The sequence below is a fragment of the Cheilinus undulatus genome, linkage group 12, assembly GCF_018320785.1.
Source record: "Cheilinus undulatus linkage group 12, ASM1832078v1, whole genome shotgun sequence".
NCBI classification, from domain to species: domain Eukaryota; kingdom Metazoa; phylum Chordata; class Actinopteri; order Labriformes; family Labridae; genus Cheilinus; species Cheilinus undulatus.
The window spans coordinates 22,369,703-22,382,367 of NC_054876.1; the positions used below are offsets into that span (position 1 = coordinate 22,369,703).

Genomic DNA, 12,665 nt, shown 5'->3' on the forward strand with positions numbered 1-12,665 from the left:
TAGTCTTTTGTACTCTGCTTTATTCTAAGAAAGAGGGAGGCAGGCTCGGTTTGCTTTCTTTATTTTTGTAGAGATTCATGAGTAAAGCTGAAAATGACAGATCTTTAATATAATTCCATGGGCTTTCAGTGGTGCACCACACATACCCACTACACTTATCATGTTTAATATTTTTGCATATTTAATGAATACAGAACTACAAGACATTGAGAACACTGCTGTATGGAGAAATACAACTTTTGGCATAAGAGGAGAAATAAACCTGTCGTTTTGAGCTTACAACAGCTGCACACTGAAGCCAAAAGCATGGACGGGGGGAAGGAGAGTTCACAAAACCCCTTAAGGCTCTCTGGTGAACTAGAGAGGATTTGACCACATATTTACGAGAAAACAACTGACACTCAATCTAATCTACTGAGTCTTCACTCTCCACATGGTCTGAGCAGGTGTAGGAGATGGAAACATGAGTGGCGACAAATAAAAAAAAAACAAAACAAAAAAAAAAAAACAAAGAAAACAACCTGTATTTTTTTATGAAAACATGAAGGCTAGTTAGTGGGAAGCATGTCTAAGGTTAAGAACAATATCTGATTATTATAGCTCATATTTATGCTTGACTCAGATTTTTATGTACAAACATGTTGCACTAATATGGTTTGGATCATTGGGTTAAGTTCTAATGAGCATTGTTTAAATATCAAGGTGAAGCAAACTATTTTAAATCATTAAAATATTATGAATTTGACATCCCCAGTAACTAACAGGCTGCTTAATTTAGAAATGTTAACAACAAGTTCCATGTCAAACTGAAGGCCTTACATTGACACTGAATTATTAGGGTTATAAAAGCATCATTGGCCTGTCAGATTTAGTTGTTTTTTCTCCGTTGTGCCTCGGGTGATTTCACTCCATGTCTGCTTCAGCCTTAGAGTAGGTTGTGATGATGAAGCTCGAGGTCTTGTTTGGTTCATACGTGCAAGGAACGATCAAGTACTCCCCGAGCTCCAAGCTGTGGAACTCGATCAGCTCTCTCCTCTGGCTGAACGTGCTTACTTTTATGGGACTTTTATCCTGGAAGAACGATGAGGAAAGGTGTCCTTTGGGTGCCTGCAGAAAATTATTACAGGAATATTTAGTTTATGCATGTGTGAAGGCTTTTTGGACCTTAATTATTTTTTTCATATTATAGAGGGTTTTTTTTTTTTTTTTACCTCTGATGGCAGCTGTCCAGAACAAAAGATACAGATATCAGATTAGATATTTTGATATTTATGTGCAACACAATCACCATACATGTCTCTTTTCACAGAGCAGGAACAGAAAATAACTGAACACACACCCACCTCAAAGATGTTGAACCCTATGGCCTGATATTTAACTTTACTTCGAAATTCTTCATCAGGCTTCTGTAACAGAGACAGTAAGACGTTCCTGTCTCCTGCGTAGTCTCCCTCCACCGCCTTCACTGTCAGACGGTATTGTGGATTGGTCCAAAATTCCTCTGCAGAAAGCATGAGGTGGTTAAAGATTTACCACAGGCTTATCTGCTTCTTGTTTTGAAAATTTATGAGTGAATATTGTCAATCATGGAAGCCCTAAGGGGCAGTGCAAATAAACCACAAATTGAGTAAAGTTACCATCATGTTGTCTGTGTTTCTTCTGTGTGCTGACTGTGTGCTTTATAGGCTGAATGTGCCATATTTACCTCCACCAAATGGTTATGTGATCAGCAGGGTTTGTTTGTTAGTTTGTTTGTTAGCAACATAACTCAAAAGTTATGGATGGATTTTGATGAAATTTTCAGGAAATGTCAGAAATAGCATAAGAAAAAACTGGTTAAATTTTGGGAGTGATCCGGATCACCATCTGGATCCAGGAATTTTTAAAAGAATTCTGTACTATCCTGTTTATCTGTTACTATTTTGTTGCAATGTGCACTTATGCTAAATTTATTCAGCTATTCTTTCAAGTTACCTCATAGAATTTTAAAATTCAATCATTGAAACTCCAACCTTACCTGTGCTGTAGTCAGGACCCCCGGCAGATTTTCCAGCCTCCCAGCGTCCTTCTTTCTGAAGACAGTTCCAGTGACAGGCAGCATCATCATCCACAAAGTTTGGGCTTTCACAGCAGATGTCCATTTCTTCAAAATAAGTACAGAAGTCCTCCAATGCAATCCTGTAAAATGTTTTATATTTAGATTGATATTTTTGTGACATACAGTATTTATAATTAATTAAGTTGGGCCAGCCTCCAAAAATATTTAAGAGTAGTATAAGAAGTAGCAAAGTATAAGAAAACTATGATCAAAGTTTTAATCTAAAAATGTTCAGGGCTCCACCAAACATTTATTTTCACAGTCAACCTTTAAAAATAACATAAGGTATTTTCATATGCAGTATAATTTCAGAAACAGGGAAAAGCTTTGTGAAAGAAAGCCTAAGTCTCATTAGTACTTTTTTATAATGCATCTACACATGACATAAGACTTCATTCATTTGCAGTTGCATCACCTGACACTTGCAACTAATGTCAAATTAAACAGGCACATGTTGTTACTTTTATTCTAATTAGAAAGCAGATACATATAACTTCAAATAAATCAAGATTTTATTGGTAAGATGAATTTTAACTGTTTTGTGAGCTGTCATGATTTATCAAAAATAACTACAATCCACAATTAGTGCACTAATTTTTAATCGGGATTATTTGCATGCTTTATTTTCCTTTTCAATAAACAGAGTAAATCCTCTGCAGTATCGCCCTACAGCCACACTGATGAAAAATAAGTCTGTCTCTTTTCCATAACGTCTCATTTAAAAAGAAAAAATCCCTCACAGACCAGGCTGGCTGTCAATTGAAATTGAAGGAATATGCGTATCAACTGCAGCAAAATTTGGGTTTTGCGTATGCGCTGCACGCTTTCGGGGTATAATGTTGTTATGTGTACACAGATTGATGAGACTGGGTTGCACAGACAGTTTAGAGGCCATGTCAAAACTCACCTGAACCATGTGATATCAGACATTTACCTTGTAACTGTTTATGGTTGCCTTTCAGTGCGTAATAAGTTCAATTTTCTGTGGTTACGTTCATGTTAAAATCTTCAACCTACCTATAAAAGCAGGTCTGTATCAAAACTGGAAGTCAGTCACCCTAAGTTTAAGGCCACAGAAAAATCCAAAACCACACAAAAACAGTTTAAAATGTAAAATTGTGGAATTTTACCTGCAAATTCCAGAACAAAGTTTTTTTGTTGAGCTTACGAACTTTATATTGCTACATTTTAATAATATTTTTCATTTCAGAGGTTTCAACCATAAAATCATGCCAAAGTATTCTAACTTGAGTTTCTAACAATTAAAATACCATGTTGAACAGCATCAGTAATCTGTTCATTTATTCACATAGTCACACCAGCTGATGCTTTTAGGGTTTCAAATTCCAAAATATGAAATTAATCATATAATTCAAATATAGGGAAAATGTATTCAGAAAGAGTAGATTTGATATATGCCATTAACTGGTACATTTTTTAAAAGGAAAATAATAGACCCAGGCACACAAACATGCATGTCATGTCACTGACCCAAAGTCAGAATGATCTTTCATTTACTGTAGGTGACCTCATCAGGTGCACCTGCATCACATTAAAGTCCACTAGGGGGCTGTAGCACACACTTTGTGTATCACTTGGTTAGACTCTTAGAATTAAGCCTTGGCTCAAAACTTTATTCTGAAACAACTGGTGGCTTTGCATGACACATTTTTAACAAAATACTTCATTATCTATTGAAATGAGCAGACTCAGTTTTATGAACTGTGTCATCATGCCAATATAAAACAGAAAGATTAATCTGTAATAATCAGTAATAAAGAGTGTAATATGCACCCATTCTATGAAGGGTAATTGATAGTTGTGAGATTCAATTGGTTTAGGGTTGATTTATCTTTAAGATGATTATTTACATCATTAATTTTACTACCGGCTTGTGGACAGCGAACAGACAACACATGATTCCTTTTTGTGGGTAATGATGGAGTGACAGGCCTGAAAACCATGCTGTGGCATCCAGCAGATCAGAAAATAAGTCCCCCTCATAAGAACCTACCAAAAAGGTAATGTATACTGAATGTTGCTCTAAAAGTGTGATCATTTTGGGGACTCTCCATGTTTGATGTTTTCAGTTCTTACCAAAACTCTCCATCATTGCGCTCTTTCAGATACAGCTCCCTTTCTTTGTTGCTGACGGTTTCCCACAAGTCTGACCTGCAACACAAGTCGACTCAATTCATTTTAAACAAAGTGCTTCGCAGTAGTTGTAGAATCAAACCCGATACTGTAGTTTCATGCACAGAAAGCACGGGATTAAGATGTATAATCAAGATGAGTCACTGTCTCTCACTTGTCACTCCAGTCTCCGTTCCACTCTTTCTCTCCCCACGGGTTCCACACTCTCACCAGATTCACCGTTTCCCCCTGACTCTGCACCTGAAATGAAATGGTTTTGATCCATGCATAGACTTCTACTACTGTTTGAATTTAAATGTTTGATTGAAAATACAGATTAAAAATGATATAGACAATTAAAGACATACATAACATGTTAAGTGAAGTAAGTAGTTGAATAAAAATGGATCTTTGTTTTTGAGGAGTCCAAACGTGGTATGAAAAATCTGTCATCATCAAAACATCTTCCTCAGTCTTATCACTCTTCACAAATAATCTGTCCAGCCCACATTAAACATGAAAGAACAAAACATGCTTTGTCTGACAAATCTGTTTGACTCCAGTCACACCAAAGGCGTGACCTTCCACCAGATCAAACTTTTTAGAAAATTCCTTTCCTTTCTCCTGAAACAGAAAAAAAACAGACATATCATTTTAAATTATAAAGATTGTTTTGAACTTCTTCTGAAACTTAAGTTTGTGATTTACCCCTCCGTAAGTCCCACACCCCATCATAGCTTTGCTGTGGACCGCTCTGTTCATCACATCCCACAGGTCAGGTGGACTTTTGGACAGAGTGTAGTTCATGGAGACACCACCAGTGAAGTCCTTGAATGCCTCATCTGAGTTTCCAGCAATCATGTCGCTGTAAGATCCACAAACCCTGAAGGAAAAAATATAATTGATCACCTTCCAGTGTAGAAGTGCTGATTTTGCGCCTTTTACAAGAGAATGTAACTTTGTCGTTCAGTGTCAATAGTTTTCAAATAAGTATGCTCAACAAAAAAAAAGAAAAAGAGGTAAGAGCTGATGAGCGGATTTCTACTCGTCATCTTTTATTATTGTTTTGATTGTGAACCACAGGCAGCTGAATGTCATACTGTGCATTTAATTTCAATCTTTTATAACTGGTTAAAAAAGTTCACATCTCTCTTACTTGGCATATGCTTTCTCCAACAGAGGGGCCCAGAACTCTTTTTTGGATTTGGAGGACACCGACAGAGGAACCTTTCGGACTGTTGGCAGCAAATCATCGATGACAACATCCACCCATTTTCCATATCTCCAAAACTTTTGAAGAGGATTTAATCACTGTTAGACATTAAACATATGCCTCACTCAGCATTGTTTAAGCCGGTCACATTACCCTGAAGTGAAAAATCCCAGTGTAGTTCTCCCTGAATCCTTGATTCTGAGGTACCACTTGTGCTATCAGTGACTTATGAAGAGTCAAAACTCCAATGGCAGAAAGAAACCAGCAGTTTCCTGCAGGGAACCACACAGAAAGAGTTCAAGAAACCCCAACAAAACTTTTGTTCTGGGCACTCAACACAAAGAAAGTACTCAAACGTTTCATACCAACTTGTCCTTGTTGGAAATCAAACCTTGAAGTCCCATCCACAACAAATGATGCATCAGGGTTAAGGTCCTGAAAAGACAGATATGTGAAACTTTTCTAACTAAAATGCCGGTCCATTCGTAGTCTGTCTGATGTTTTAAGACAACGGATGGGTTAACTTACAAGTGGACTGAGCCACTCCACCTCTTTGAGCTCCTCAGCTGTGAGACCCTCCACGGTGCCCAAAGAATCCAGGGTTGGTGGGAACATTTCATCCTCAAATGTCCCCCCCTCTTTGAGGAGCGAGTCCCTCAGCTTCTCAAAGTCTTGGCTTTTAAACTTCACAGGGTTAGAGGGGCTTCCCTTGCCTCCATCCTCATAGAGGCCATGAATCATCCTCACACGGGTGGACGTCATGTTGAAGGACAGTGTCTGAAATCTGATGAAGTTGACATGAGTGAGCAGAAATCAACTTAAGAAATATCAGAAAAGTAAAAACCAGCAGCATTTACCTGCAGAGTGTGCTCTTGGATTCCGGTGGCTGCTCCGACTGACAAAGAAGAAACCCTGTAGCTAATTTATACACATAGATCACATACCAGACATGCGTGATGCATATGCCACAACACGTTGAGGATATATCAGTGCAATCAGCACCCATGATCAGATCTGACAGAATTAAAGGCATCACATTACACAACTCATAGGTATGACAAAAGAAAACTCTACTATTGTCTTGTCACCACTGAATAACAGAGATGAATGTGATTAGTCGTAATCAAAGAGAGACAGGCGTATGCCTGTTTAATCTTCATCAGTTTAAATGTGCAGAGAAGGATTTCCTACAGCAGGTTGCCAAGCCCTGCAGCTTGTGTTAATACCTGAATAATGCAGAGATTTTTGCAAGTTAAACTTAACTTTGCAGCTTAAAGAGTTAATACTTTCATAACCAAAACAGAACCTCTGTAAGGCTGTTTGATCTGCATGACGACAGACAGCGTTTAGATCTGTCTTTTGCATCTGTGGCATCTGGTGTCATACTTTTCTTTTGCCAAACTGTTACATAAAGGCTCAGCATATGACAAAGTGTCCATCTTTTGTTATACAACACAACAAGATGTCTAAAGTACAAGGCACAAACATGTTGGATGTGCTACCATTATTTGTTTTCCATGACTTCAAAAAAAAAAAAAAAAAAAAAAAAAGCCCTGATCCTATCTTTTAACTGAACAGCATCAAAGTGAACAGGTGCTTCAACCTGAACAATGCCAGTTTATCAAATCATCTTTGTCCTTTGAACATGCTTCAAGACGTATGAAATGACCTGACGCTGGTACCAAATAAAACGAATAAAAGCTCAAGCTTGTTTCCAGAGAAGTGGTGACAAACAAATTCTCAAGAATAATTCAATGATTACGAGTATCACAGAATAAACTGATCTGAACTTGTGTCTCTAAATGCTTTAATCAGTTACCTGGACTAAACAGTACATATTTTTAAATCTATTTGTAAGGCAAACTGTGAAAGAAAACAAGTGGTAAAAGTGCTGTACAACACAAAACAGAATATACAAACCTAATGTGTAGAAAAAAAGCACAATTTCAAGGTACTGAGATGTAAACTAGATTGGTCTTAACCCTTAAGAGATCCTTGGGACGTTTTGTGCCATTCAGTTTTTTAGATTCAAGCCATTTCAGGCGTGTTGAATGAATATAGCTCAAATTTTGCCGGAGGATATTTATTTAAAATTTTTCTTAGACTTGCCATCTCAGTTGCTGAAGTTAGCCTAAATAGCTCAGCTACACAAAAACTGACACAATGGTTTTTAATGCCCCATTAAAAACCATTGAAAATGCCATTTTTGATCTCACATTTATCTTACCACAAACTAATGCAATCTCTTATCTTAAAGGTCACATATTATGCAAAATACACATTTTCATGCTTTTTTAACAAAAATACGTGCCCCTGGCCTGTCCAAAATCCCCTGAAGAATTAGAAAAATCCATTTCCTCCCCTGTCTCTTTCTCCAGCTTTCAGAAATGTGTGCTGAAACGAGCCGTTCTGAGATTTTCCCCTCATGATATCATGTGGGGAGTTAGCACCGCCCCTAGGTTTGGTTGGCACTCCCCGCTTGGAAGAAAGTTGCGCCCTCTTCTCCTGAACCTCCTTTCAGCTGGCTATATCCATTAAGCCACAGCCACTCCCTGAGAGGGGCATGGTCAGGGGTGGAGTCAGACAGCTCACTAACATTTAAAGCCACAGACACAGAAACAGCTCGTTCTGAGCAGGACTGAAACAGAGGGGTTTTTAGACATGCAAATATCCTATACTAGAGTGTTTTTTCAGCAACAAACTTCACAGGCATGTTTTTAGGACCTCTGAGACCAATATAAACTTGTCTTATTGATGTTAGATGATGGTGTGTGTGTAAAAAAAAAAGTGTTTTGTGTATTTTATTTGAGTTTTATGATTTTTTTCTATTAAAAACAGTGGAGCTGTGTACATATACTGGCCTTTAAAGGGTTAAAATCCCCCAAAATATATATTAGAATGAAGCTGTTTTAAAAGATTAACTCATTTTAAGTGAAAAGTACTCATATGTATTATATTTTCAGCTGATATTAGGAAGCTGACACAGTTCAAGTAATTCAGTGCACTATTATCTTGGTTTGTTTAAAAGACAAACTTGATGGGATCATCCTGATCTACAGATTTAAAGAACAATCAGATCCATTACTATGTAAAGGGAACATCAAAGTACAATTTTTCCCACAAGGGAGCGCCAAATCCACTCAAAGCATCTTCACAGCTGTTTTAAATTAAAGATTCAATGTTTAAAAATACATTATATCTTAAAATATATATTTTATATTAATATTTTACAATTCTAATGTGCACCATATCTGCTGTGTAGTTTTCAAAAGACAGAATTCTGGCTCAAAATTTCATGAAATATCTCCCAGTAGCAACAAATCCTAAAATGCCATGTAATCAGGTCTTATCAGTTTCTCTGATGGAATCAGGATGGACTTTTTAAAATAAAAACATTTCTTTTAAAAAAATGGTTGAATACTGAATAAAAGCAAGATTTAAATACCAGATTTTATGATTATATAATCTATTCTTCTCTGAACAATCTGATTTCAAAATTAGATCCAATCAGATGTCTTCAATTCTGATGGATTTCATACTAACAACTGAGTCAAGGGGGCAAATTCAGTCTCTGTCTTTCCTTATATCTTTTATGAAAAAGTTCTGGAGGTAGTTTCTAAGAGAAACCCCCTCAACCCTCAGACTTTTTTCTCCTTTGTGAGGGCTTTTCATTGATGGAGCTCATCTTTTAGTGAGCATATTCAGTATGACTTACAAGCTTCATGTTTTATAGAAACTTATTTCACATAAGGAAAATAAGGAAGTCCACCTGTGAGCTGGATGATTTTGGTAGTCTTAACTTTTAAAAACATCCCTGCCCTTGGTTGACATACAGTATGCATCATGGTGCTTTGAGAATAATTATATATTATGGTTCTCATCCATATTTGTAATACTTAACTGGTGTGCTTTAACTGTACACCAGCCTCAGGCTTGACATTTCTTAGAGCTTTGCTCCTCCTTGACCTTGAAGGATCAAAATCGCAAAACTCAGCCATAGAACATAAAGCAGTTTGACCTCTGAAGTCTGAACTGATTTGATACATAAAGCTCTACGTTTTCATCATCCTTCCTTTTGGGGAAAAAATCCTGATTTTAAAAAATACATAACAGCTATTCTAAATGTTTTTTTAACCTGTGACCTCTAATACAGACCCTCTAGGGCAAGGTTTCAGGTCACTGTTTCTATGCACATTTACTATATACATTTACATTTACTATAACTGATGACATTTTGTGTTGATGTCCCTTAGCCAGGTCTAAATGAAAGTTTTCTATCTCAGTGGACCCAAGCTGGATAAGGGTTAAGCTGGAATCATTTTAATATTGACGCATTTGGTACACATAAAAGCACTATTCTTGCATTTTCTTACAGATGACCAACACAAACCTTGAGTCAAATCAGGATTTCACAGTCAGAACCTTATGTGGAAACACATTTTGCACACTGCTAAAAAAACAAAACACCCAAAACAAACTTTCAAAAAAAGGGTAAAAGGACACAGCTTCAGGGTAGTTTCACATCCTAGCAACATTCTAGGAGATAAAATATTAACTGGCATTAATCTACTGAAGATGTGCTAGCTTGTGTGTTGAGCAAAGGCAGAAGAAGGACACCAACAACAGCTAAGAGTTTTGGCATTTTTTTAATAAATGTTGATCTGCTTGTTCTTGCAAAATGTCAGTTTTTTTTTATTAAATAACTTCCATCTCCATACCAGTGTTTATGTTCACACACCACCTGAAAAGAGACAAAACACGTCGATTAGCTATGGAAAAATTGAACAGTGTGTTATTTTTGGGGCAAAAAGCTCAGCTTACAAGCATTTACCGTCACTAAACACTAGTAAATCACAAGTGAGTTTATCTGGAGTCTGCTGCAGACAACTTGCGCTACCTCAGCTAAAAAACTTCAAGCCACTGCTGGTATAGATCACAATACAACATGATATATGGTATCGCGATACTCTGTATTACAAAATGTTTAAAATCACAATATCAAATAGTGACCCAAGTATTGTGATAATATCGTATCGTGGGGCCACTAGTGATTCCCACCCCTACAACCGATATACATCAATGAATCGTTACACCTCTACTAAACAACAGTTTGGTTCATTTACAGATTATCATTGCTTTCAAAACAGTTCACATTGAGCAGACAGTCGTCTGATCCCAGGTTACAAAGAAAACAGATCAAGACAATAGTTTGTTTGCATTAATCACTTTATTTCTTACCAAAAGCAGCTTGCAGGAAACACGTTGGCAGAGTCGCTGCAACCACCCAATTCAAAACTGCAGGGTAAGAGAGAAGTTAGTCTCCAAATAATTAAATGCAAGTGTGAAGTTTTAATTGAGTCATTTAATGTTCAGAAAACCAATAATCACCACTGAACAATCTGCCGGTAATTCCAGCTGTTTCAGTTTAGATTTCATCATTACAACTCATGACAGAAATGTTTTTTAGAGCATCAAAAAGGTACCTGGTGAAGAGGGCAGACTTCTGATGACAGGCTCCAAGCTGCTGAGCAACACCTAGGAGAGAAAAAGAGATAGAAATGAGTGACAAGGCCCATCTCACAAAAAAATACATTTCTTTAAGTGTCTCCTTTAAGGTCTCAGAAAATTGGATTATACACAATCGTCAGTTGTCGCATCTGACGGCACTTCCTATTCCAGGTTTTCATCACTGACAGAGCTTCTGAGGATTATTAGCTTCTTCAAATAAGCTTTCCAAAGTCTCACCACTGTACAACAGGAAACCTTTTCTACATTATAGTTCAGTTTTGTCCTTACTTTACTGTTCAAGAGAAGGGCTCAAGAGAAAACCCCAGTGATCACACTTCAGGATCATGTAGACAGGCACAGGTATTATGTGAGGAGTTTTATATTCCTGAGATGCCATTCATTAAACTGCTCTCCAAGCTTTAACATAAATGTTAAAATCAACCAGGTCCTGAGTCTTTGTACAAAGGTGAGCTAACCAAAAGCTTACTTGACAGTATTTCAAATTTTTCCAAATATGACTTACTCAAGTCAGATGTTGAAGCTGCAGCCACATCCTTAGAGATGATGACTTTGTCAGATGAATTTGAGAACTCTCAACCTTAAGAAAGCAAAAAAAAAATGTTAGCAATCCAGCAATGACTCAGCCAATTATACACTCAGGAAAAAAACTGTTCAGAAAACCAAATATCACCACTGAACAATCTGACGGTAATTCCAGCTTTTTCAGTTTAGGTTTCATCACAACAGGCAATGCCCACTAACAATTGCTTATTTAAAGTGCTGCATCTGAAAACTAACCTCAGCTGTAATTCATCCATGATGGCAAACCGGCAGCAGTCAGCGCTGTAGTAGAAAGAGAAATGTTAGGTCCGTTTATTGCTAAAATTAAGCCATGAAAACAATCCCATGGTGAGGCTCAGATCAGTGAGTATGAAACATCGTCAGTTATCGCATCAGACGGCACTTCCTATTCACAGTTTTCATCACTGACAACACTGGTGGGATAAATCAGAGGTTTACTTCACTTTAACTCACCTCTGGATGGTTAGCGGTCACCTCACATGTCCAGAACACGTCATTAAGAGAGCTGATGTGAAGTCCATCTGAGGAAAACCAGGGGAAAATTATCAGGACTCGTCAGGTTAGGATTAAAGACAACCAACCATTTAATTAACTACATTACAGACTTTGGTTTCAGTTACAGGACTGACGCACTGGCATTACCAATGCGTTAAAGAAACAAGATAGACGATTAGGTTTTACATGGAGGGTTTATAAAACACTTAGGTCGGACTCTAGAATCGCACACTGGCTTTTTCTACAACAAAGCCAACCTGGAAATATTAACGGCTCAGTATCACGAAGCAAACGGCATACTGAAGCCGTTAGGAGACTTTCTTTGACTTCTCCGTTCACTATCCACCCACGTGGCTCCCAGAGGCCCGTTACAGACATGATGCCACAACTTCAAACTCATGCTTACACATTTCAGCTGCGATTATAACGTCAGAAATGCAAACATTACGTGCCTATGAACACGGTGTTAACTTTACTGCACACTCACCGTAGTTAATGTTTCAACCACACGATATCCGGGACCAACGTGTGCTTTCTTCCACCGACAAACGCAGAGAGAATGAGGAAATGGGTTGGTGAACTTTTAAGGCACGAGCAGCGTCGCAGGAATATGACATCACACAATTTCACGGCGCG

The 12,665-nt window shown here is 37.6% G+C and overlaps 1 protein-coding gene, 1 long non-coding RNA gene and 4 other non-coding genes across 6 annotated transcripts; all 6 read right to left on the minus strand.

Moving 5' to 3' along the window:
* Nucleotides 1–903: 903 nt before the first annotated feature.
* LOC121519223 (calpain-2 catalytic subunit-like) lies at nt 904–6,206 on the minus strand. Its single transcript, XM_041802064.1, has 12 exons — nt 5,973–6,206; nt 5,810–5,879; nt 5,598–5,716; nt 5,388–5,521; nt 4,940–5,114; nt 4,780–4,855; nt 4,407–4,491; nt 4,196–4,270; nt 2,018–2,178; nt 1,344–1,501; nt 1,212–1,223; nt 904–1,107 (listed from the first exon to the last, which is right to left on the minus strand). The coding sequence occupies exons 1-12, from the start codon at nt 6,204–6,206 to the stop codon at nt 904–906; spliced, it is 1,503 nt and encodes a 500-aa protein (XP_041657998.1).
* A 3,865-nt stretch (nt 6,207–10,071) lies between these two features.
* Nucleotides 10,072–12,653, minus strand: LOC121519114. Its single transcript, XR_005992691.1, has 7 exons — nt 12,517–12,653; nt 11,988–12,055; nt 11,751–11,795; nt 11,476–11,550; nt 10,928–10,979; nt 10,683–10,739; nt 10,072–10,185 (listed from the first exon to the last, which is right to left on the minus strand). It is a non-coding gene; the product is annotated as an uncharacterized LOC121519114 (long non-coding RNA).
* Nucleotides 10,812–10,885, minus strand: LOC121519365. The gene has a single exon (XR_005992706.1). It is a non-coding gene; the product is annotated as a small nucleolar RNA SNORD65 (small nucleolar RNA).
* LOC121519370 lies at nt 11,061–11,138 on the minus strand. Its single transcript, XR_005992710.1, has one exon. It is a non-coding gene; the product is annotated as a small nucleolar RNA SNORD49 (small nucleolar RNA).
* Nucleotides 11,623–11,696, minus strand: LOC121519367. Its single transcript, XR_005992707.1, has one exon. It is a non-coding gene; the product is annotated as a small nucleolar RNA SNORD65 (small nucleolar RNA).
* LOC121519369 lies at nt 11,872–11,943 on the minus strand. The gene has a single exon (XR_005992709.1). It is a non-coding gene; the product is annotated as a small nucleolar RNA SNORD49 (small nucleolar RNA).
* Nucleotides 12,654–12,665: the final 12 nt, after the last annotated feature.

Bases quoted from the DNA above. Each gene is read 5' to 3' on its own strand.
- LOC121519223 (XM_041802064.1), bottom strand. From the start codon at position 6,206: ATGACGTCCACCCGTGTGAGGATGATTCATGGCCTCTATGAGGATGGA. The intron at 5,880-5,972 runs GTAAGTTAACCC...CTGTCTTTTCAG, and splicing joins TGGAGTGGCTCAGTCCACTT to GACCTTAACCCTGATGCATC. The intron at 5,522-5,597 runs GTAATGTGACCG...CCTCTTCAAAAG, and splicing joins CTGGGATTTTTCACTTCAGG to TTTTGGAGATATGGAAAATG.